This window comes from Daktulosphaira vitifoliae, unplaced genomic scaffold (assembly GCF_025091365.1).
Source record: "Daktulosphaira vitifoliae isolate Bord-2020 unplaced genomic scaffold, ASM2509136v1 Scaffold_4, whole genome shotgun sequence".
Lineage (NCBI taxonomy): Eukaryota > Metazoa > Arthropoda > Insecta > Hemiptera > Phylloxeridae > Daktulosphaira > Daktulosphaira vitifoliae.
The window spans coordinates 24,743,005-24,769,603 of NW_026099575.1; the positions used below are offsets into that span (position 1 = coordinate 24,743,005).

At 27.3% G+C, this 26,599-nt stretch overlaps 4 protein-coding genes and 1 long non-coding RNA gene across 12 annotated transcripts in view; 2 read left to right on the forward strand and 3 right to left on the reverse strand.

Annotated features, from left to right (window-relative positions):
• Positions 1-14,985, reverse strand: part of LOC126904254 (uncharacterized) — a 26,404-nt gene extending 11,419 nt beyond the window's left edge. The window contains exons 1-6 of one of the 5 annotated variants that reach the window (XM_050683133.1): positions 10,042-10,049; positions 3,480-3,575; positions 2,209-2,422; positions 1,949-2,147; positions 1,492-1,875; positions 1,278-1,419 (exon numbers count right to left, since the gene is read on the reverse strand). In XM_050683133.1, coding sequence (XP_050539090.1) covers positions 1,278-1,419; positions 1,492-1,875; positions 1,949-2,147; positions 2,209-2,417 — 934 coding nt within the window. In that variant the 5' untranslated portion in view covers positions 2,418-2,422; positions 3,480-3,575; positions 10,042-10,049. The other 4 variants (XM_050683131.1, XM_050683129.1, XM_050683130.1 and 1 more) reach the window with 4 other exon arrangements.
• On the forward strand, positions 3,581-9,999 carry LOC126904275 (uncharacterized). Its single transcript, XR_007703703.1, has 2 exons — positions 3,581-3,690; positions 9,617-9,999. It is a non-coding gene; the product is annotated as an uncharacterized LOC126904275 (long non-coding RNA).
• Positions 14,986-17,610: 2,625 nt separating the features above from the next.
• Positions 17,611-20,097, reverse strand: LOC126904271 (uncharacterized). 2 transcript variants are annotated; one of them, XM_050683173.1, is made up of 4 exons: positions 19,932-20,097; positions 18,625-18,860; positions 18,099-18,242; positions 17,611-17,891 (listed from the first exon to the last, which is right to left on the reverse strand). In XM_050683173.1, exons 1-4 carry the CDS (start codon positions 19,936-19,938, stop codon positions 17,787-17,789), a joined length of 492 nt encoding a protein of 163 aa, XP_050539130.1. In that variant the 5' UTR covers positions 19,939-20,097; the 3' UTR covers positions 17,611-17,786. The 2 variants fall into 2 exon arrangements, with proteins under 2 accessions (XP_050539130.1, XP_050539128.1); XM_050683171.1 differs by lacking the exon at positions 19,932-20,097 and adding an exon at positions 19,323-19,500.
• A 2,381-nt stretch (positions 20,098-22,478) lies between these two features.
• LOC126904270 (COMM domain-containing protein 2-like) overlaps positions 22,479-26,599 on the reverse strand; it is a 12,285-nt gene continuing 8,164 nt past the window's right edge. For 2 of the 3 annotated variants that reach the window (XM_050683170.1, XM_050683168.1), the window contains exons 5-6: positions 24,838-25,037; positions 22,479-24,035 (exon numbers count right to left, since the gene is read on the reverse strand). In XM_050683170.1, coding sequence (XP_050539127.1) covers positions 24,840-25,037 — 198 coding nt within the window. In that variant the 3' untranslated portion in view covers positions 22,479-24,035; positions 24,838-24,839. The remainder of the gene's footprint in view (positions 24,036-24,837; positions 25,038-26,599) is intronic. The other variant, XM_050683169.1, reaches the window with a different exon arrangement.
• LOC126904262 (opsin-1-like) lies at positions 22,921-24,849 on the forward strand. Its single transcript, XM_050683148.1, has 7 exons — positions 22,921-23,054; positions 23,126-23,364; positions 23,671-23,777; positions 23,905-24,011; positions 24,072-24,223; positions 24,282-24,555; positions 24,635-24,849. Exons 1-7 carry the CDS (start codon positions 22,921-22,923, stop codon positions 24,762-24,764), a joined length of 1,143 nt encoding a protein of 380 aa, XP_050539105.1. The 3' UTR covers positions 24,765-24,849.

The following is a 26,599-nucleotide window of genomic DNA, read 5'->3' on the forward strand; positions in this document are numbered from 1 at the left end:
GTTAAAAAAATGTACTCAAATGAGTGTATTAGTTGTGATGATGTATCGTTAAAAAAATTTGGTCAAGTGAGAGCTGAGAAAATAAATGAGAGCCATAAAAAATTTTTAATGAGGATAAGAAATTTATTCAAACGAGGGGGGATTACAGTTATGGAGTCCTTGATATTTATTAAAGTTATTGACTCCAAATGAAATAAAAATCAAATAATTTAAGAATTATTTTCTAACTCAAAAACTTTTCTAAGGTATTTTAGAATAAAATAAAATACAAAATTGAAAATTGAAAATTTTAACACAAAAATAACATACGATAGCCATTTTAACCGTGAAGACAAAATAAAGTCTGAAATTTTTTTTTTTCATAATAAAGTATATTACATTGGCTTTAATTTAAGGTATATATAAAAGTGTCAGTATTTTCGCAACACTTTCAAAAGTTAAGTTTAAAAAGTTGTCATTTTGAATCCCCCCCTGTGACAGGTAAAGGGTCAGCTTTATAAAAAAAAATATACCAAATGGTAGGTAAAGACATCATGCTAACATATAAGTTTAATTTGGCCCATAGAAGGCATCACATTTATAGCCCCAGGATAAACCACTGAATATATTATATTATATAAATATAATATTAATATTGTATTCATATAAATATATATAATTTAATTGATACTAAATTATTATAAATACAATGTATATCATAAAATTTAAAAATGTGTAGAATACTATGATTGAGATTGGTAATTATTAGTTTCAGCATTAAGCTATCGGCTAAATTTTTTGTTAAACTATTTTAGAATGTTTTCTCGTATTAAGTATATCAGCAAATAAAACTATTACATTCCATGAATTTTTTTAACTAAATAATACTAGTTTTTTATTGAAACTATGGAAAGTAAAAACTTATCTTCTCAAATTTTTGACTTTGTATGTTTGCAATATATAATATTTCAAATTTTTATAGGTAATTATACATGGACTATTTACATACTCCAAGGATATAATTTCTTTAGCAATATATATGGATATAGTTAATTTGTAGTTATTGTCAATAAAACTTTACAATGTAAAGATGTCTTTTAATTTTTGTTCTGACAACTACATTTTATTTTGTGACAATAATTCAAAATACTTTATATTTTTATAAAGACATGTTGTGTTATTTTATGATTAATTTTTACATATATTATAAAATTCCACATATTGTAATAAAATACATATTAAATAATCTCATGTATAATTTTCAACTTAATAAGTAATAAAATAAGTATATAAATTACCATTTCCTCCTTCAGACTGTGTAGACTTGATAAGATAATTATAATGACTTTTTTTCTGTTTAAGCCATATCAATTTCAATGGTATGAGATCAGGTAAACTTTGAGTTTTTTCATTATTAGTTGAAGACAAACTTGATGATGTCTAATTTTTAAAAATATAAATATTATACCATAAAATTTAAAACATTGAGTGATTTATTTAATCTTAAATTACTTCATTATTTAATTGGATACAATTTTTAGTTTCAGATGTTATACATTTTTTTAATTTATTCCAAGTAGTAAAAGTAGTATCTGATGATACCATAGGTATACTTGGTTGTATACTTCCATCACTTGACCATGCTTCACCTGAACCAGTATTTCTACTCTCGCCAGTACTCATAGCTTCGCTACTTTGAAATTCTTCTGAAACACCCATAGCTGGTTCCTCAAAAGCAATTGTATAGTTATGTTTATTGTTTGCTTTACAAGTAATCAACATATCATCACTGCAGTCTAAGGAATCAGTACTAAAAGTAATAAAAGGATTTGGTGACTGCTCTTTAACAGGAGAGAATAATTGCTTGTTTTTACAAAATGAATCAGTCGAAATTGCCTATTTAATAAAAAATAATAATAATTAGCTCAATAGATATACAAACAGAAAAGCATTTAAGACTATTACGTACTTGGATGTCTTGACCACACATAGATGGTAGTGTACTGAGTATATTATGAATATCTTCAGATTTAAGATTTTCCATGTCTACATGAGCCAAATTAACATCAAGATCTCTTGCCACATCCTCATAACAAGGAACGTTATAATTTTCTGATATAGATGTTAAAATACTTTGATGATGATTTAAGTTATCAGGATCACGATACCTTTGTCAATGAAAAACCATTAATATAAATTTTATTGTCTATAAAATTATAATGGAAATACCTGTAGTCTGCAAACCACTGATAATCAGAATAATCCTGGAAAAAATCTGCATTATCTTGAGATGAAGCATTACTCCTATAAGAGCTCAATGTGGTATCCAACATTTCCAAATTATTGGAATTACAGTCACCTTGACTAGCAGCAAACACCTCAACCATGGTTGAATTTTTTAGAACACAACCGTACGTGGTAGAGGAAATGCCTAACATAGAATCTGCAAAATGAAAAAAAAAAATTAAAATTGTAGCACAATTTTCTAATGATGATTTTATTATTGAGAAATATATGCATGAATGATATTTTAGATTTGCAATAACACTCATCAAAATAATATGTTTAAATTTAGTGATCAAGCAGATTCTTGCCAATTGCCAAGTTTTTTGACACAATTAAAAAATACACATGAGTATATAATAATAAAAAACCTAATTTTCATTATTCTTTTTCAACAGTATTTAAATATTAAGAGAATTGAAAAGGTTTTAAGAAAAAAATTACATTATAAGTAATATTAAAATAATTTGAACTATGGTATAAATGAGTTAGACACAAGTATAATTACCTTATAGGATAAATATGAAACTATAATATATATTTAAAATTATCATTAAATATATTTATTGGTACTCAAATTAGTAAAACATTAACATAATATTTAAGTTTTAGTCAGATAACTTATATATTTAACCTTGTTTTACTATATAAAAATACAGTAGAATATTTAAAGAATGAATCAAAGAGCGTTAGTTACGCATACATTGAATTTATCAACCTTGAGCCATTTATCTAGTACTGTTAAGTTCCATTAATAAGTATTTAGTAACTTTATTGTTAGTAAAATAAAATTATAATAAATAATAAGTACTAACCATCAGAAATTTAATCTAAGCTTGGTAGATCAGACAAATGGATCTGAAGACAAGCAATTAGTTATTGTCACATGATAAGCATAGAAGCTTATCAAAGCCAAAACTATTGAACAACACTTGTATTATATTTTAATATACAACTAGACACAAATTAAATTCGCAATTGATAGTCGGTACTCAAATTTTTACGATGAAATCAGCAGTACTTCGATATCTATAGAAAGTCAAAAAATGTTTAAGTGGTAAAAAATTGAACACTGAAATAAAAAAGCTCGCTAATAAAATATTTAACATAAGGGTTTAACGTTATTTTGCAAAAACTAAATGATAAGAATTTTATCGTTGTTCTTTAGGTATTTATCTTGAACGTCAATACGCGCATACGCTAAAATAGAAACTAACCGCAATAAGATACGTAAACATCTGGTTGACCAAAAATCACTCCCGTACCACTACGAACGATTGGCGACAATGGCGGCACACATCTTATCCCATTTCCTAATGCAAAATTCACATTACTCATTGCATTTTTCATTGTTTTGTTTTTTTCATATATTATTAATAGTAATAATTTTCTTGTCTGTTATAAGGAGAAAGATGGTTATCGTCTAAAGTAAGTATTAATTCATTTTTATGCTGTCAAAAAATAGTCTCGTACCACGCACTTAAAACGACATTGATCTGCATACCTACACTTATAAAATTTAAACCTTATAATAATACCCATAACAGTCTTCTTATTTTGTCCACAGTATAGTAGTTGTTAATATCATTAAAATTGATTAAGCATACAGTATGATTGTTATGTAAATTTAGATTAATAAATAGTATAAAGATTTGTATCTGTCACTCAATTAATGAATCAGATAATTCTTTTTAATTTAAATTAAAAACCTCAAGATCTATATTGTTCATTTTCAGCATTTATTAACTTTTTCAAAAAACATAAATAAATCAATTTGTTTTTCAGTAAAAATGTATGTACTAAATTTTAAAGTGATACACTCGAATTAAGAACTCCTAAAAGAAAGGTCGTAACATAATTTTTTTTGTTCATTTAACAAGTTTTAAATCCATATAATTATTTATATATTTTTTTTTTTTGTTCACCAAACATTTTTTTACTCTGAACCGCTATTTAAAAATAATGAATGAGCAAAAATAAGGTCAAACATTACAAATAATTTTGGGGGATTACAACCCCCTAACCACCCCTATGGTAGCACCACACAGCCTAATGTTTCAAATAAATAAAAATTAGTAGTTATAAAAAAACAAATATAATCTTTTCTATCAGCCCTAACGCTAATGAAATAAAAAAGTATAATAATAAAACACCACCCCGTTTCAAAATCATTTTTTTTCTTTAGACAATATAATAAAATATACGTAATATAACATATGACTGAAGAATCGTAGTTTATGAGCCTTTTGAATATTAATCGTATGCATATGTTTCACACTTGCCTGTTTTTATTTTGGTTGATATAAACGTATACTAGTTTTTAAGCATATATATATATATTTATATATATATAACGAGATTACTTGATTTCAAGCCAACATTATACATATATCTTGTATATTTAATAACTTATGAAAATACTTCTAATTTTTTAATCATTTTGGCATGAACATAATATGTTATTATAATAATATATTCAGTGGCGTTTTTAAAGGGAGGGGCATAAAGTTACGTGTATTCCCCAATGTATAAAAATTCTGACATTAACATTTCAGATGACCTTTTTATCTTCTCAAAATTAACCAAAAAGAAACACCTACAATTTTTATTATAAAATATCCATTCAATTTTTTGTTGTACCTTTCTTATTATAAATTTTTAAATATGTCCTTGAATATACTATATTTGTAATTACCAACTAAAAAACTATTCATATATTTCTAAGCTACTATGTAATCCTATGACAAAGTTGTATAAATTTGTGACCCTTCAAAGTGGTTCGAACAAAAATTATAAATAGATATAATTTCTGGCCATATTTATTATAATCCATAGCATAATACTCTAATATTAATTAAAGTTAGCGTAGAAAAAGTGTTTTTATGTAATATTAACACAAAAATATTAAAAAATTATAATTATTTGCAAAAATAAAAATCTAATTGTGAAATAATTCCGCTTGTCTTGAAAATATTGAAATAATATTTTGATTTAATTAGTTTTTATCTATTAAATAAAAGCTATAAAATTTAAAAATTTGTTTACATATTTAGTTTAAATAACTAATAACATATTAAAAAGTATTCAGGGATTTAAAGATTTCTTTTTTTAAATATTATAAAAAAAATGTTCACTTACAAGTAAGTTAATAATTTTATTTGTCTTATAGAATCAACCAAAAATTATATAATTTTTCTTGTAACTTTTAGTCTCACGGCAGTATTTCTTTTAAAATGTCAAATATTTAACAAAAAATTACAATATGATACAAATAATAATGTTAATAACAAGAAGTAGGATGGGAGGAAAATCCTACTTAATCTTATTATATCTTATTGCTCTATATAAGATACAACAAAGAATTTTTTTTTTTTTTGTATACCTACTACAAAAGCAACATTATGCAATTAGCACTGACGTTGGATTCTATTTAGACATACATTTAAGCAAATACGTTTATGTTTTTTTTAACTTGACATATAACGTTTTCCCAACTATTAATAAATGAAAAACTTTAAAATAAAACTATTTACAAAACATTTTACTGGTATATTGTTATAGTTTCTTTAAAGTTACAGATCAGTCTTTGGGTGCAAGAAACATTTTGATACTAGACACTTTGGCACCCCATCTCAATAAATTATTTCATTCTTATTTTTATGCCAGGAAGTAATAAATATAAAATACATTTGAAACTCATATTCTTTTGTTTTTTAAACATTACAATAGTCAACGAACTAATTTGTAGAGTCATTATTCTAAAAATTCTAATGTGAAAAGTACTCAGTATTCTTGTTGGAAACAAACTTAGTCTCTAGAATCCATTACAAACAAAACTCACAAATATTCTTTATTTCCCGTTCCAAACATTTTATCCATGAACTTTAGAAACTAGAAGTATTCTATTTTTCCTGATTTTGAATTAATTTATAGTTAGAAAATATCTGAAAGATATATGAAATATAAAAAAGGTTATAAACTCCATTGGCAAAATGTTACTATAAATAGTATATGACTTTGGCGCTACTAAAAGCATGTGATAATCAAAAAAAAATTTCTTCAGCAAAAACTTAGCGACGCCAAATAATTAAAACTGTAACCAATAGTTAACTATTGTTATTTTTTGGATTGCTTACCAATTATTAATAGGTAGTCTCCGCCCCAGACACAGTGCCCTACAGATGACTTCACGTACTTTCGGACTGTTCTTATGGGTAGGCCACTACCCATAAGTATCATAACATATACATAATATATTGTAATACAGAGAAATAAAACCGTATCTTAATAAAAACTATGCTCGTATATACAAAGAAAAACACAAGTCAGTCAAAAACCAACGGATTTCAACAAAATATTCAGCATACCCTAGGAACGTCTTTAGACAATCCTAATAAAAATTTCAAATCTTAAGTCGACAAATTCTGGCAACAGTTATTCTTTTTATTAATAAAATCTTATAATTTTAAAAACTCGAGGAGCGCTAAAAAAAATTTCTGTTCTTCGCAAATAATTTTTCGAGGGTAATATTACATTGAAAAGAATAATTTTGAAAATCGGAGCTCGTTAAGTAGTTTTTTCAACATTGATCAATTTTTCAATTTTTTTATTGTATAATAAGATTTTATTTAGTTATTATTTGTAAATTTTAAGAGATTAATATGATTATTTATGTTACCTAATGATGATATATGATGTATCATATTCAAGTTACAAGACAATTTATTTTACAGACCAGTGACTTAAGAGTTTGTCAATCTAATATCACTGCATAATAATTATTACATTAATACATATAGTTTACTTTAGATGTAAAATATATTGAAATTGTTTTAAAAACAAATTACAGTACTAATTATAAAAATTAAAATATGTTAAAAAATGTATTCACCGATAACTAATGACAATAAGTTACATTCTTTATAATTATTTATATCACTTCCTTTGTATACGTTATATGCTTCGCTGTAGGGGAGAATTAAAAATAATTATTTAAGAGTCTCAAAAGAGGGAGTGTATTTACTAATTTTATAATTAAGTATAATAATATTCAACTAATTCGTCCTTTTATAAACTATTTCCTTGTATAAAAAATTGTTATATTAAGCATAATAAGTACTATACAATAAGTATAAATACCATCTTTATTTAATGGTATTATATTAATAATTTAAATATTTATTGTACTTAAATATTTCCAAATAAACATCATTAAAAATATTATTTCATAAAAGACAACTGCTCAATTTTGTTTTACTCTTCATTCGTTTCTAGTAATCGATTTATATAAGAGCCTCTATCACGGAATTTTTTCTCTATATTTAACTAAAATTACTTAAAAAGTTGAATACTAAGGATGGGGAGCTAAAGTATTTTATCGTCTATCAAAAACTATCTAGAGAGTAATAGCTCCCTCATCGAATCAAATTTACTCCTATAATCACTTGCACTTAGTAGAATATCTATTGGTTATTATTATCTATTTTTTTTAAGATATTTTTATTGATTTTCAGTAATATTTTAATTTTATATTTATAATTATTTTCCAGAACACAATGAGTGACCAGAATATTTAATTATTTTAAATTTGCCGTTCTAATTTAAAATAATACATCATTCCTAGAATAATTGTGCAATATATTTTTTGAGTACATTGAATAATAATAATGATACTGAATTGACTGCCCGTATATTATACTAGCAGTATATATACAAATGACACTCAATTTGGCGTTGCAATGCTTTTAAGTATATTGCGCAATAAAAGTCACATGGTGTTAAATGTGAAGAATACAAACGTAACTTATTTTAAAGGCGAGAGTTCTCCTGAGACGTACTGGTCTTAGTAATTGAATTAAAGAGAACATGTATGTATCAAAAGAAAAATAGCTCTTTTTTTTTATTTCTTACTAAAAATATAAAAATAATAAAGTATCTAAATTTTAGTTTAAAAGTTTTAAACTACATAATATAATAATTTATGTCATTGAACAAATTAAACGTGCATATTAATTATACTAAACATGTATAAATAATATTAATAAAGTAAATTAACAACATTAATGATAAAAAAAAATAGCTTCTCAAAAGTTAGAAATGTTTCAATTTTTATCTTTTTATTACATACTGAGTGGTTCTTTTAACGCTAGACAAAAGTTTAAGTGAGAATTGTAGTAATAATATGATTACTATAAATGCCACTTAATGTTTGGCTAGTGTCAAAAATATCACTCTGTACGTATAATAAATACTGTTTTGTTACAATAAATTTATACGCATAATAATTTTGATTGGAAATGATTTTAACGAATATCGGCTATTGTTGATTAGCAGGAATAATTTTTCAAAATAGTATTCTAATTGCCCTAAAAGTTCTTAGTCGTATTTAACTATTTATATATTATATTAAGAAATATACGATAAAAAGGAATTGTATGGCAGCTTTAAAACAGCTGCTGTTATAATATTTATCAGTCATACGGGCTCAGCCATCAATTTGGTATGTTATACACTGCGTGTTATGGTCTATTGATATATGAACATGACGTGATCACGCATGTTAAATGCAGTAATTTAACGAGAGTACATCTTGCGCATCCTGTCACTTCAACATTTTATATCGCGTCTATTATGTCATCATAATTCTTGATAATCGTATTTTAAGCCGTTTATCTGTTAAATATTCACCGAAAAAAATCAATACAATTTTAAACAGAGCTGTCGTCATTTATCCTCAAATAAAACACTTCAATTTCCACTAATAGTTTTTAAAAATTTTTGCTGAAACTTTATGACTACTGTGTTTTGAATAATGATTTGCAAACGCTAACATACGAAATAGTAGCCGGTCCTAACGACGGAGTTACCAACAAGTTACGCCAGGCATTCGATTTAATAAATGATCGGTGACATTTATATATTGCGCGGCAATTTCCTCCTCTTTAAAATTTAATTTAAACGTCCTCTACGTTATTATTGTTCACGCCCAATGCAAATTACTTAACTCGTTTAAATAGTGTCTCGGTATCGCATCTCTAATTTTAATTATAACGTAAATAAAAAAGTTCTGCTCTACCTTTCATGGCTCGCTTGATCTTTTTCGACTTTTTGGGTTTGCCGTCAGCTTTCGGAGTGCCGTTGGTATTACCGTTGAATATTTTTTTCGACGACAAGTAAATCGCTCGTTTTACCAGATAGTATAAGCCGAAAAATATCATAATAATCCGATAGTCTCCGAAAAAACGGAGCTTTCGCATATAAACGCACAACACTTTTTCGGTCCGGCAAATTCACTATTCGTACATATTATTGTTTTATTTTCAACTATTATTACTAGAAATTAATATCGTTTTAGTACATGACGTGAGCTTGCCAACGAAATAAAATTTGGGAGACGGCAACAAATCGAGACAACACAGAAAACATGCAATTGAATAGTAACGAATATCAATTGCAATCGTCGAAATTGTACTCTGTCACATGACATAAACAAAGGAATAACTGTTGCTGCTGGAAAACTCGATCAAAACACACTATACGTCAAGACACTAGGACCGCGTAGATCCGTTTTGTGAGCGTTGCTGGTCCGATGCCAAGCGGCAGATGTGACAGAACGGCTTTACTAGCTCTGCCATTGGTTGTATTATTAATAGCGACAAGCATCGCGATGCTCCTGTACAGTCTACGAAAACGGATTTAGTTAACTGTCTTTTTTAATTATATTATTTTATTTTCACTGTTCTTTGTTTTTATTATTTATAATAACGTGCATAACTTTACCGTACAGAGGAAACGACTACCGGCACATATGTGGACCTCCCAAAAACTTCACTCGTTAGACTTGCTGGTGACAAAAGACATGCACAGTATTTGAATAAAAAAACAAAATACCAAATGAACTCGAATATATACTTCATTTTTTTAAATTTATGTTGGCTAGATAATCTAAGTTTTTTATTGATTATTTTTAACTATACATACAGTCATATCACAGCACTAAATAAACAAGAAATCAAATGCCAAAACAATATTAATAATAGCAGATATTTTTAATGTTATATGATAAAACAAAATTTATAGTTTTTAGATTGAAATAAAATACAATTTTCGGTGTAATGACATTCTTCAATGTGCAATAAAATAAAAATTCGAATACCAAATTTAATAACTATATTTAATTATTAATGGATGGTTTTCTCTGTAGGTCGTTATTTATTAACAAATCTGTATTATCGTTAGGTGTTCTCTGTATTTCTTCGGAATGTTAAATTGTAAACAAATTTGAAGGCATAGCTTCCAAAATGTTTATTTTTGCACCAATGAAAAATTTTAAATTAAAAATAAATTTGCTATCATAAGTAAAATATAGCTTTAATTTTATATTGCTTTTGTTTAATTGTTAATTTTTCATCTTGTAATGTTAAAATAAGCTAATACAATTCCTTGTACAAAATTAAATTTTCCCTTTAATTTGTTAATTATAAAACGAACTATGTACAAAATACAAACACTTACTGGTATTACTACAAGTGTTAACATATTGTGTATACAAAAATAATAACATGATGTGGTGCCAAGTGTTCAAATTATTCCTGCAAGCACCATTTTGTATATTCTAACGCAAAATAAAAGCGGGAAAATGAAAATGATAAAATTTTGAAACCATTTGTAAGTATAAAAAATCAAGTGTAAAATCATTATCCACCATGGCAGTGTGAAGTAAATAGCGCCTTAGGCCAAACGTGGCATAGGTACATTTTATGCTTAAATAAAACTAACACTTTTCCTTTCCATTAAGAATACCACTGGTATTTTGAGAGATGATTTGGGTCGTCTTTTCCATGCGACTCATTAAGAATTGCAGCATAAAACCATACAAGTAATTGTTATGAAATAAATTAGAATAAAATTTACTTTTCTTGTAATAGTTTTTGTTGAATCCTTAACCAACAGCCAAAAAATTTAATGATATTATGCGTTAACCTATTAAAAACTCAACATTTGTCGAGAAGTTTTACTAATAATAATTATTATTTAAAACATATACTAATTTCAAATAGTTATACGAGCTGTAACATTTAGCAGACAATAATGTGAATTAGACACTTATTTACAAAACCCTTGGCAATACGCTTTGACAATAGCAAAATAAAATGTAAATTTTGGCATCGCTTTTAAACCTCGGTCTTTGGACTTTAAAAAATGTGTACTTGGCAATTGATATGTTTAGACTACTCGGAAATCGTCCAGAACTTGAACGATTACTTTCGAAATATTCTTTTGCCTTAAGTAACACTATTGTAAATACTACATAAAGTTCATTAGAGAAAGGTATCATAAAAAACGTGTTCCGTTTAATGCCCTTATGTGTTATTATTTCAAATAATGGCAGTATAAAACAGGAAATGTGAATATTGATTTATTTTTTATTTGTCTCAAATAAAAATATATTGTGTCTGTAGAATATATTAGCACTTTTAAAATTTGTGCAATGATCTAGTTAAAAATTTTCGTAGTTATGCTATATAATACATTACATATTATATTATTTATTATTATACAATAATAATACATAATATAACATAATTTTCTAGATATGCAAATAAAATTATGCTATTAAAATAGTCTTTATGTTTAAGATGTTATAGTTATAAGTCCTATAAGTTGTTTACCAGTATGTCTACTATGTGCTACACTACTCATCAATCCTTTATTCAGATATAAATGTTTAAGATTCAATAGTATAAGGAATATTTCAACCCATAATCCATTTGCATATTCATATAAGTACACACAAAAAAATATTGGATTTGTTTTAATTATAACTAATGATGTTAGTTAGTTTTGGGTTGAGTTAAATCCATTTGAATTTACTTCAACTTCGCCGGACCGTTGAATTGAATACATTATGTTGCAAATTAATACATTTCAAAATAAAAAAAAACAAAAAGTTGTAATAAAAATATCTATTTTTTGGTTTAAATTCTTACAGTTCAATATTAATTTAAATCGAAATTTAACTGTAACTAATATTCTCAAAACCAGAAAATCGCAAATCACTTTACGCTATAAACTAGTGTTATTTTAACCCCATAAATATTATTAAAATCAACACTTCACTAATCTTATATGAAAATTGTGCAATTGTGTACGTACATTATAATTGCCTACATTCATATTTGAGGGAGATAAAATAATTTAAAAAACAATTTTTTTTTTGTGAATAAAAATTATCAGTATAAAAAATTGCTAGAAAACTTTGTTTAATAAATAATCATGCAAAAAAAGAACAATAATACTACATATGATATATCACCTAGGTAATGAAATTTACATTCTTAACAATAAGGCATCTAGAATCTGTTTATTAACAGATTCCTTCAAAAAATAATTCATTTAAATTAGTTTATGTAATAAAAAAATAATTTGAGACACAAAGTGAATAAATTATACAATTTTGTTTAATAATCTACCAAAACCTTGAAATAAATGAATGTTAAGGTTCACATCATTTGCCCTTTTAAAGAGCACAGTAAATGATAAAAAAAATCTTTATACTTTAATAATGATTTTATACGAAATATAATAGGGTCTATTATACATTTATGTATAAAAATATAATAGGAAAAATTGTATAAAGGCTTGTTATGTAGGAAAAATTTTTTTTCTTCTATTTGCACAGGTTTTCTACGAAAATTCGTACATTTTTCTTATAAAACTCTAGTATAAACCAATTTTTATTGATTCTTTTAAAAACAACCCCAATCTAATGAGCGCTAAACTAATTATGAATCTTTGAAGTGTCATGCACGAACGTAATATGGAAATGAGTAAAACATAATTACAGGCAAACCATTTTTATGACGTTACATGATTTTCACCCCAACCATTTTCGTTCATCATACATATTTACATTAAAAGCACTCACAGTTTATTTATATTATTATTCTTTCAAACGTATACACATAAATGCTTTAATCATAAATTATACACTTTAAACCTAGTTAGATAACACAACACATAATAAAATACAACTAATCCAGTGAAATGTTGTAAACCAAGCAATACAATGTATTCTTAAAAAAAAACCTTAAAAGCGCTGTTGATGCACTATTTTTGTGCGTCATAGCCTGTATGATATTTTGAATGGTTAACATTCCCATCTCTATTTTCTTTAATAGCTTACTTTAAGTGTAATGTGTATGACCTAAATCATTTTAACAACTATATACTGTTCAGGTACAAAAAAAAAAAAGATGAAAAGATGTTGTATGAGGAAGTAAAAGTATACAGTTTGTTGGTTGTTTTAGTTGACATCTGTGTCTACTGATAATATTTCAAATTAAGAATCTCAACTCAAATGTTCATTCTTTCCATGATTTAGATATTATAGTTATTTAGTGTTTAATAAAAGTTCAAGGTTAAATATTAATTCAGACATTAACCATTGAAACAATAAATCAAATTTATTAATAATTACGTAAGTTTTTCGTAAAATTTTCGGTTTGTTTTGTTTGAAATAACTGAAAAACAATTTATCTTATAGTGTCTATTTTTTGAAATGTATAAAACTATGTTACAAATTCATTGCTCGAACTAGATGGTTTTTTTAAATAATTGTTATTATTACTTTTAATTACTCATTCTGAATTAAATTTCAAATGATCAAAACATATATTTGTACTTCATCAGATAAAGTACCTAATGTTATAGTACTGACAGAATATACACTTTTTTTGGATCGATATCGACGCGAATTTCATAAATTAATTTATTTTATATCTTATTCTGCGCCTTACAAGAAGAGTACCTAAATCACTATCAGACCAATGTTGTCTATCTACGACGTGTCAACATTTTACTTTTTTTGTTTTTACATAATTTAAAAAAATAATGTTAGTACTTTATTTAATTTCTCAAGTTACGAATTAAATAAATAATATTATCACTACTCCTACAAAGATTATGAATGTTGAGGTTAGCCATGTCACATTTTTATAAGTCTAATGAAGAAACAAACATCTAGGTATTTCATTCGATCACAGATGCCATAAAGTTTTATACTTTATGGCATCTGTGATCGAATGAAATACCTAAATGGTAAATATGATCTTCCGAGTATCCATTTCGTGCGAAAACCTAACCNGAGGTTAGCCATGTCACATTTTTATAAGTCTAATGAAGAAACAAACATCTAGGTATTTAATAGTCGAGTCCAAGTCTATAAAACTTTATGGCATCTGTGATCGAATGAAATACCTAAATGGTAAATATGATCTTCCGAGTATCCATTTCGTGCGAAAACCTAACCTACCACAGTTGTATCGTGATGATTATAAATATAACTTAAGTGAAACTCACTAGGTTTGTCCATATTTTTACCGTCCGCAATCTACTCGGCCGTGTACGCCGCGGACGAGAGTCTCACTTTTTTCCCAGCATGACTCATTTCGGTGGATGACGAATTCACGACGGCCACCGCCGAGGCGGCACCACCGCCCTTGTCGTTCGGACGGCAAAATTTACCTACATTCATAATTCTTCCCGAGTTGGTGAAACGAACGACGGCGGCCTATCGGTACTCGACGTTTTTTTTGTTTCGATAGACAAAATAATAACAACGCAAGACGGTAATGCGCAAATTAAGTGTTACGTAAGACACCGCCGTCGCACACACGCCGTTTACCGTATCCACCACGGGGTATTTGGTGTTGTCGTTTTAGTCGTCAGCACACGCGCCCCCGATCGATAGCGCACTCGGTAGATGTGCGCACACTGTTTTTGCCGGCGCAACTGGTCATTGTACGCACATTGCTAACATATTAAGCCAAAAAACAGTGTTGTGGATGGATCCGTCTAAATTTACATTTGTGTTGTAACCGAAAATGTGCAGTGTACATATTATTACAACACCATTGTTTTGAGTGTTTTAGTAGCTAATTGGGATTCGCTTGGAATGTGCCACTGCTCTAATTGAGATATTACGAAATTGTTATTACAACTGCAGTAAAGTCTACGAGGGGTCGTAAGATTTCGTCTAAAATAATGTCATCGACTGATCAAACAGACGGAATTGGTGTTTTTGGACGGTCCCCAAGATTTATGCTCGTCTGTTAGTACTAATGAAAGAGTTCTTTTGTGTGTAATTTCTAACTTGCTGAAGTGGACGCGTTTATTTGATGGTATTAATATTACTAAGCTAAAGTAATAATTTATGGTAATAACCCTTTGGTGATAATTAGTTGTGTCGTATAGTTTTTCTTATTAATAGTATATTATAATTGTGAATTACTTAATATTTGCAAACAACGTGTAATTGAAAACCAAATACCAAATAATCTAGAAAACATTTTAATTGATTATCATGTCTAAATATTTTGAGTTTGTCAAGTAATAACTGCACTTTGTTCTGCAAAGTTAATTATTTTAAGAACGAAACATTTAAAGGCGTAACTCGTCTTTGTAAATCGGTATCAAATACCTGAAAGTAATTGAAGTTTTTTATACACAAACGTACCATTGTTTTATGTCATTAGCAACATACCGAATTTAAATAAATAATCGGTAAAGGTGTAGCACTCTTAAGTTAATTATACATTTAACAATAGTTGGATTCATAGGAATTCTTATTAATATTTTTGCATGTTTTGATGTTCAGCTGTTTAGTTTCTGAGTACTATAAATGTACAAGCTATTATTTTTAGAAGACTATGACACAATGTTTTATTAAATTTATGATTAACGATATAGGAGTCTATTTATAAATTAATTTCTTACAGAATACTTTTTTTTTATTTTTCATAAATTAACACATTTTATCATAAGAATGTTAATATTACTGTACTATTTGTCGATGATTAAAGTTCTTAAATGCAGATATCATTTAAATACTATTTGTAAATTATAATCCAGATAGTATTGACATAATGAGAGAATACAAAGAACACCTTCGAAATAATAAAGTGTAACTTATCTACTACTTATTGTCAAATACGATTATAATATGAACTCGTGATTAAATTTTTTCTAAATTACAGACAAGAATTCTTAAACGGCAAAAATCACGGCATGGCTTTTACCATATCATGGTTGCCTTATTATAACGTGTAGTACATTATAATGCACGTTATATTCAGAGAAAATTATAAATTATTCTGTGATATCTACGAGGCAACACAAGTGCATTACTACTGATTTTTCGTTTATTTATTTACACTTCCGAGTTGGGCGATTAAAACGTTTATTCATGTGAGTTCTAATAAATTATTCGAATGATTGTATCGCAAACGAATCACATAAGGTACAGGTGACGGCATCTAGTAGGCACAAAAGAAAAGTGTAGGCGTATAGTGTAAAAACAACGAAATGCCACACTCTGGTCGAGTACTTAGTTTAAAAGTAGTAAAGTGTGGGGGAAAAAGGACTAAAACTTAGTGTCAATAAGCAAAACCTTGTAGATAAAAACGAAAGTTCCTTAATAGAGGTGTGCTGAAAGGGTGTTGGTGAACGTGGTACAGATGAGTGTACTCACAGAGGTAACTGGAACAGACGAAACTTTTATTGCATCGGCGGACCGGAAAGCTTTTGGTTAGGCCGATACATACACGTACATGTATAACAAGCCAATCGTATCACCTGCCGATAGCAACATTGCAGCGAGTGTGGTCGCAGCCGACGCCCTCCCCGGAAACCATCAAACGCCGTCACAGCCGCCATCGACCACAGCGTGTAATCGGAGGAGTGTCAGTCGCACTCAATAGCGTTATCGATGGTTAAATAACGACCATATTGGGTAAAGTATCGATATCGTAAGCTTATACATATACACTTTATATTTCAGCACACGATTTAGACCAACGGTCCGGTCGTGTAAGCCATTAACATTATCACCGTCTAATCCCGCCTTCCTTTGGTATTATTCAACCACCGAGATGAGCAATTCCGCGATACATGGGTGACGGTTTACTCCGCTTTTCCTATTAGAAGAATATGACGACAATACATACACCATGAATGCGTTAAAAAAACAAAAAACGAACATTGACACTTTGTTTATCACTAACTGAAAAAACCATTAGCGGCATCTATGAGCAATTAACCACACGAGATATTTTTTTCAGTACTCAGAATCTATCTACTAGAACCCATATTCTTTTCTACGGAAAATTAACAAAATTAAAATATTTCCAAGTTAAAAAAAACGATAGTTTAATAATAAGATAATTTAAAGTTATAAAAAAAACATGCCAACTCAAATATATAATTGTAAAAATATAAACTGATTTTATATTATTGTTAACTAAACATCGACATTGGAAATATTTTATAATTCAAAACAGTATAATGAAATTTAGTTAAAAAATAATCTATAATTAGATACTTTCAATTGTTTTAACATGTAAAATTTGAATTTTAAGCAAATTATTGCAAGTAATAAACTCGTGACAACAATTATTTAATGTATCTTAATTTACGTATTTATTTAGCACATAAACACGATTTAAACACATTTATAGTTTGTTCAGCTAGTTAACAGTTACTGCGGGTCGATAGACTAAGATTTCATATTCACCGACTGCCACTTCTTCGCCGTTGTATGGAATGTAAAGAGTACCATGACTCGGCTGAATCTAAAAACAATTTTCGACTATTAAAAAATGGATTAACATTAAACAACTATATATTTTATCTTTATGGGAAGAAAATGTAGAGCGCCTAGTAATTTTACGACTTGGTTACATTTTTAATATACAAATATTCAATATATTTTTCAAATGTTTCTGTTTAATAATTTTGAACTATATTGATAAATTGTGTTGTTTTGTTAAAAATCTTACTTTTCCTGGTGTCAAAGTGCCGTCATAAAGTGCACGTCCCATGTAAAGTTTTTCCCCTTCTACAGTTGAGCCAATTACAATAGCATTTGGAGGTATGTTGTTACCATTTGTACTTTGCCATGCAACGCTTGCGTGACATAAAACCTGAATTTATTAATAAAATTAATAATTTTTAAACTTTTATTTTTTAAATGTTGAGTAAAAATGAAAAATGTTTAAATTTTAAATTTTTTGTTGAAATTCATAGTGTTGAGATTTCAGGTTATTTATTTTTAAGTAATTGTAATAATTCAATTAATTTGAAAATGCAGTATAAAATCGATTCATTAAGTTGGTTATTAGATTATATGAAAATTTAAAATCAGTGAATACAAATCGTCCCTTTCTCAATTCAGAAAACATTAAAATAGATGAGATTAATTAATTTTAATACGCCTATACAAAACGGGAAAAATAGTATCCTTCATAATCAATATTGTAATTAAGAGAAGCATAATGTTCAATTAATAGTGTAATAGTGTCTGACCTCGAAGTGACTCATAACATGCTCCGTGCCACCCCAACAAACATATGCACCCTCGTGATTTGGATTTATCTTAGCCGGAAGCAAGTCACCTTCATGGAAAGCTCGTCCGGCGTATAAGTGTCCACCGTCCTTGTCTACGCCAACGTGCACTGCGCCTCTGGGTAGAGGATCACCAGCGTTGCACGGTATCCATGTTAAAGAGTTGGCTTGCTCTACTGGGGCCCAACCGTATCCTCCTGTAGTAAATTTATTGCGTTAAAATAAAGTAAATTGCGGCTACAAGTTTATTTTATGATTTTTTTAAATATGATCGATGAACTATTTTATGATTGCTACTTTATTCTAAATAACAGTTTTCAAGGGACTGAACCTTAATGTGCTTGTTACTAAACTAATCAATGTTTGTTATCGTTGTAGAGAATATGAAAACGAATAAGTCTATACAACCTACAGTGAAGAAATGAGAATTTAAAACATTGTATCGTAAAAAAATATTACATCACAATAACATTACATTGAAATTAGTTGTTAAATAATTTACATAAGATAATTAGAATCAATGTGGATTTCAATTTTAAATGATTGTGATTCCCATTAATTTAATTTACACATATTTTAGATGGTTTTATAATATTTGAATCGATATAAATTATGATTTTAATATACACATGCAGTAGATTTTGTTTCTGTATACATACCAGGCATTGGTAAAATCATTATTGATCAATAAACTGTGAGTAAAAAAGTTGAATAAAATCAATTTTGGATACCTACAACAATTATCCTAAAATAACATTTAATTTTTATAAACGTCATGATTTTTTATGAACAAACAACGGCACACTGCTGTAGTATAAGGTTTTCCACTGCCATATAGAAAATGTTATAATAGTGTAATCAACAAAATTGACGTGTTATAAATTATATCAGAGTTCAAAGTCAATGCACCTACGAGCTACGACTTGTCGATTATAGATAATAAGAGCTGTAAAAATCCTCTAATGATTATTATAAGTAAATAATTCAATATAATTTTACTGTAGTTGCGATAAAATAAGGACATAAAAAAGAATATCAAAGACCTCGATACTTTTTTTTTTATATATTTAAAATTGTAAAACCTGAGTACATGTCATTATTGAGCGACAGTAGAAAAAACGTTGCAATTTAATGGAATTAATTAATCCACATAGAATATTAGAAAAAACTATATTGTTATAGTATCATGAAATAATATTAATCAAAATATTACTACAGTAAATATGTAACTATATAAAAAATATTTAATGGCTATCATGTAAACTTACCAATCATTTTGTGAACACACTGTGTTGAGAACGTGTGACGAGAAAGCTAGCAAATGATTTACTAAGCATTAACAATTACACAAAACTCTTTTAAATATATATATTTTTTAAGAGTATTTGTGTTGTAGTCTATGAATAATAATTTTTGCCATATTCATAATGTCATGTATAATTTGCACACATATATTGGTTATCTTAAGTGTACAACACATACAGCTAATTAGATTAGATACGTAATTATTTCCCTACACAACGTCTTTTAGGTTATTGTTTGTTTAATTCTCATTTTAGTCTCATTGCAATAAGATGCAGTGAATCATTCTTTTAAAAAGAGACACCATATTTTATAGTACGATTCAAAAATTATAATAAGTCATCAGTAACTTATGAGTCAACATTTGTTTTATCTTGAAATTTCTATTACTTAAAATGCAGTACAGGCAGATCAAGATTAAGAACTAGAGACTGTGGTCCTTATATGTACAATTTTAGCATTTTAGATTGAGTTAACAATTCTGATTTTGTAAAAAAATAGCTATCATTAACTCAAAAGCTGGACAAAAACGAGTTATTAAGTTAAAGTTAATTTAAGCTTTTTAGTTTAACGGAGATGTTAAAATTTAAAGTTAATTCAATTTTAACTTAGTTTATCTTTGGTTCATTTAACGACTAATGTAATTCTTTGGTATTTTTCGTTAAATACCCATTTTTTAAATATTAAAAAAAGTTATTTTTATAAATTTAGTTCCAAAAAACCCAGCCGAGTGGGATCGCAGCATAAGTGGAATCTGTATAAATGATATTTGACAGTGATTAAAATCATCATCATAAAAAAACATTTCGATACAAATCTGAAGTTTAATTTTTAAAAAAAATTGTTAAATTTGACCAAAAATAAATCAAACTCTATTGCCTATAATTATATCCTGATTACATGTTTTATGATTTACAAGTATAATAAAAGAATAAAAATTTAAAACAATTTATTAGAGTCGTTTACACATAAGTTCTAGAACAATTTTTTTTTTTTTATATATTAAACGTAAAATAAGCTTTAATGCAACCCTAAGGTGTTTATTAAAACAATTTTGTTTTGATTCATTCATTTTTTAAAAAATTATGGTAATTTTAAGTAAAAAAATGTCAACATTTATTTATTTTAAAAAAATGTAAGTTTTTTCGTTATTTATGGGAAAAGTTATTTTTTTTTTGAGGGTAATAAATTCAATTAAATACGATTTGGAACTTTTGATGCATTGTTCAATAAAATTGGTCCAGTGAGAACTGAGAAAAACACAAAAAATAAAAATAAATATATAGTAAAATTAATACCTTCTCAGCTTTGTATCGAAGTTAAAATATAATAGTCTTCTATTTTTCAATTTTAAATTTATAATCCATTTTACGGTTTTCTCTTGCTTAATGTCAATACCACCAATGTGGATTCATTAAAACGAATACTTGGTCAATAGTATTGATAAACAAATTCTCTGAAACTTGCGAGTCACAGACAAGTGATCGGGTGCCTATTGTTACACAGGTAATATCGTAAATAAATTCTATAAATAAAAATCTGCCGACGTTATGGTTTACAGTGGAGAGTTCAATAAATAATCCGCATACTACTATGAATATAATTTTTTTGAAAACCAAGGAAGTCGCAGTGGTTAAGTTTTAAATACGTAGGAGCATGACTACGTCTCCATAAATGTTTTGTTGTATGAAAAAAAAAATTAGTAATGAGAAAATTTCGTTAACACCCTCCATTACCAATCATTAATTTGTCCAGCCTTGATTAAATCAAATAATATATTAAGGGATTAATTAAACATTGAATTTTGGAACTAACTATAAATATTACTGATATAATCATAGTAAGCACGACGCTAGAAATGTAGGAAGTGTGTCCTATACGAGGTCCCGTAAAATTTGTTTGCACAAAGCCCCCCAAGCGATTTCTAACGCCGGTTTTGAAATTAATTCCTTTGAAAAATCATGTATATTTTATATTATATTTTTAAGATAGACTTAAAAAATGAGATTACGCCCGCAAAAATTATCCCAACTTCCACTTGTGATTATACTTCTAGTTCATTACTAACTGTAATTTTTATTTTTTATAACTCATTTTATTATAATTAAATCATTAATAAAAATAGTTATAATTTAAACCAGAAAAACTTAGATCATTTCTGACTCTCTATAGGTTTAAGTTCTTTTCTAATGATAGTCTAGATAGATAGTAAGATTAAGTATAAGATTTTAAGACAATGATTGGTTAGAAACGTAACTAGAATACAATTTTTGAATTGGTTTTATGTATTTTTAAAAATAACAAGAAAATATTTTATCATCTTTATTATAATATAATAATTTATACATAATATATAAATACATACGTGTATTAATATATTATTATTTAAGTATTTATTTAATAACTTTATTGAAAAATAATAGACTTCAACAAAATGGCAAGTACACATCATGATCTACAATTATTTAAAAATACTCCACTAAACGGAACTATTTAAAACATTTTAAATTAAATTTAATATAATTTAACCGATAACACAAAACGTAAAAAGAATTTACATAAGTTAAAATCGTGCAGTAAAACCCTACAATATACCTCAGCCTTGGTACCAGAATTAAGAATAATCTCTTTAAGTTAACATGTTATATCCTCAAGACATATTACAAGACGGCAGACGTGGGGTTTCCTCCTTAGGCTATAATTTAAATAAAGTTAACGGGGTGTAATGGTTTAGTCCTTTCTTGGACAGACCTTCGGACAATTTATGACAGTTGACATCAATGAATAATCGGGAAGTAACTTGGTTAAAATTAACAAACATTCATGATTTTTAATATATGTTTTTGAGGATAGTTCATTAGTAGCACAAAAGCTGAAAAAAAAATAATCAAGATTTTAATTTATGTTTTAATAAAAATTAACAAACGTAAATAATAACAATAGTACACGGATAAAATGTTGAAAACAATCGGACCCCATTTTGATCGCCAAGAGATCCTTTGGGGAAACTTACCAGAAGGAGGCTATGGCAATGAAACGGTGGTAGATCGAGTTCCACCAGAAATGATGCATATGATTGAACCAATATGGTAATATTAATATAACTACAAAGTATTTCATTAAATCATTTTTATAAACATTACTTGTTTGTTTTAAAAAGGTATCTATATCCTCCGATGGAATCAATATGGTACAAATGGTTAGGGATTACGATGTGTCTTTTAACAATTTTAGCGTTAACAGGCAATGGATTAGTATTATATATTTTCACGTGTACAAAAAGTTTGAGAACGCCATCAAACCTGTTAGTAGTAAACTTAGCACTTTCCGACTTTTGCATGATGTGTTCAATGGGTCCAGCTATGGCTTGGAGTTGTTTGTACGAAACTTGGATGTTTGGTAAAATATTTTATTATATTTAAAATATACTATATATGATAAAATACTATTATATACAGGCACAAAGTAGCTTTTTGTCGGCTGAGACAACTTTGAATACTTATAACTATTGAATATAATTTGTAAAATATTTTCAATACATAGCATATTTGTTAAGCTAAATACCTTTTTTTGCTCATTATTGAAAATAAATAATAATTGTGATTAGCACCACAATATTAAAACCCCATATTGTGATGGAAATGACTTAGTTGTGTTGCCCTCACAGAATAAAGGGAAATATCTATAAAATAATTTAATTTTTAGGGCCATTTGGATGTGAATTATATGCTATGGCTGGATCAATATTTGGTAATGCATCTATTTGGACGATGGTTTTCATAGCATTAGATCGATACAATGTCATAGTAAAAGTAAAAAAAATATACATATTATTATAATGTCTATTTATAATTAAGTAAATAATAATAATAATAATAATAATAATAATATAATAACAATAATAATTATAATCCAATATATGAAATAAATATTTTTTAGGGTTTGGCAGCAAAACCAATGACAATCAAACTGGCTCTTTTTAAAATTCTTCTAATTTATACACATGCTATTATGTGGTCTATAGCACCAATATTAGGTTGGAGTAGGTAAGACAATATGAATTTGTTGAACTATGAAAAAGACATTTATATAAATATTACTTTTAGATTTGTACCAGAGATGAATATGACATCATGTGGTACAGATTATCTGAATGAGTCAATACAATCCAAATCATTCATTGTTATATATGCATTATTTGTTTACGTAACACCTTTGCTAGTGATTATATATTCTTACTATTTCATTGTGAAGGCAAGTTAAAAAAAAGTCTTTGAGTGAAATACTAAATACTTATTAGTATTTATTATAGGCAGTTGCAAAACATGAAAAAACAATGAGAGAACAAGCAAAAAAAATGAATGTGACATCTCTTAGATCTGGTGAGCAAAGTAATACAAGTGCTGAAATTAAGTTGGCAAAAGTTGCTCTGATGACTATATCGTTATGGTTTATGGCATGGACGCCATATTTGGTGATAAATTTTGGTGCAATATTTGATCTTATAACAATTGACCCTCTATTTACTATTTGGGGAGCAGTTTTTGCAAAAGCTAATGCGGTGTACAATCCAATAGTATATGCAATTAGGTAAATAATGATTTAATAAATAAATAGTAATAATTTACAAAACTTATTACTACAAAAATGATATTTTATTGTGTTTTAGTCATCCAAAATATAGACAAGCATTAGACAAAAATTTCCCATGTCTCGTATGTGGTAAATTGGAGGATGATAAAAGCGATACAAAATCAATTGCATCTGCTCAGACTACTGTTTCAGAAGATAAAGTTTAAATATAAAACATCTTTATAATCTTAATATATTAATGAAAAATACAATGTATTTAAAAGAATTAAACTACTGCACCTTTATTTTAATTTTCTACGGATTTTTCTTATCCATTGAGTTTGGTTTTGCTTTAAAGTATTTTCTAGTTTGTCTTTAATATAAATCAAGTTAGAAGGACTTGTTTGTAAAAAAATAGAATCAGTTGAACCTTTTTTTTCTAAATCCAATTTTAATGTTATATTAGGAACTGTTTGTTGCAAAAATGATCGTGTTGCAACCTAAAAATAATGTCATAAATAACAATTATTACTAGAAATAAAAAATTTTTTAACATATATATATATATGATTATAAATAAAAAATAATATCTATTTTTCAATACAGAACTGACAATTTAGTCACTTCAAACATAGTTCTATTTTTTTTTTTTATGAATTTTTCTAATATCTAGAAGTGGGCGAAGGATTGTATGTTTCCTTGGTAGGTAATAAAAGAGGTTGTCTTTGTAAATGCGTCTTTGTTTAATACACTACTAAAGAAGAAACATGTAAAAAATTGATATTCACCTGACAAATTTAGGTAATCAACGAAAATAAACCTTTATATAGCCATTTATTAAAAAGGTTTTATAATAATAACTTATTAATATGAAATTTCATGTTTGGAAAATGGCACAGTATAAAAAAAAACCCAACCCAGCACAGGGGGGTCGCAGCAAAGTGGTGACGTGGCATAGATGGATCAAGTATAATGATATCTGACAGTGATTAAAATCACTATAAAAAAAAAACGCTTCGATGCAAATCTTTAGATAGTGTTTAATTTTAAAAAATTGGTGGATTATTCCAAAAGCTACATGATCTGCTAGTTCATTATTAATATACTAATTAAGATAAAGTATGTCGAATGAAAAAGGGATTATTAAAAAATATTATTTCTCATAAAAAAATAATGTTGATCCATACACTTTTCAATATGTCATAGCATTATAAAGTTAAAAATGTAAAAAATAAAATCGAGAATTTTCACACAATAATAGCATTCGGTAGCCATTTTCACCGTGAAGATAAAATAAAGTCCGAAATTTTTTTTTTGCATAATAAAGTAAATTACATTAGCTTTAATTTAAGATATATATAAAAGTGTCAGACTTTCCGGAACACTTTAAAAATTTAAGATGAAAAAGTAAATTTTTTGTGAAAAAGTTGTCATTTTAAATCCCCCCTTGTGGACAGATAAAGGTTCAGATATGAAAAAAAAATATACNTTAAATCCCCCCTTGTGGACAGATAAAGGTTCAGATATGAAAAAAATATATACCAAATGATAGTTAAAGACATCATGCATCTATAAAGAAAAGAATTATATTGATCCATACATCTTTCAAAAAGTTATAGCATTATAAAGTTAAAAATATAAAAAAGAATTTTTTTACAAAAATCGTATTTTTTTTATTAAGTTTAATGTCTGTTTTCACCATGAAGATAANGAGAAGGTATTAATTTTACTATGATGTGTTTTTTTATTTTTATTTTTATTTATTTTAGCTTCGATGCGAAGCTGAGAAGGTATTAATTTTACTATGATGTGTTTTTTTATTTTTTAATTTTTAATTTTTTTTTTTTTTGTGTCTTTGAAAGCTCAATCTCAGCTCTCGCTGGACCGATTTTGATGAACAATATGTCAAAAAATCACAAATCGTATCTAGTCGAAGACATTACCCTCAAAAATTGAAAAAAATGCCCTCGTTCCCCGTAAACGGGGGAAATCCCCCAAAAAATTACAAATTTAAAAATCGCTAATTTTCGATATTTTTTCAATTTTTTTTACTTAAAATTGC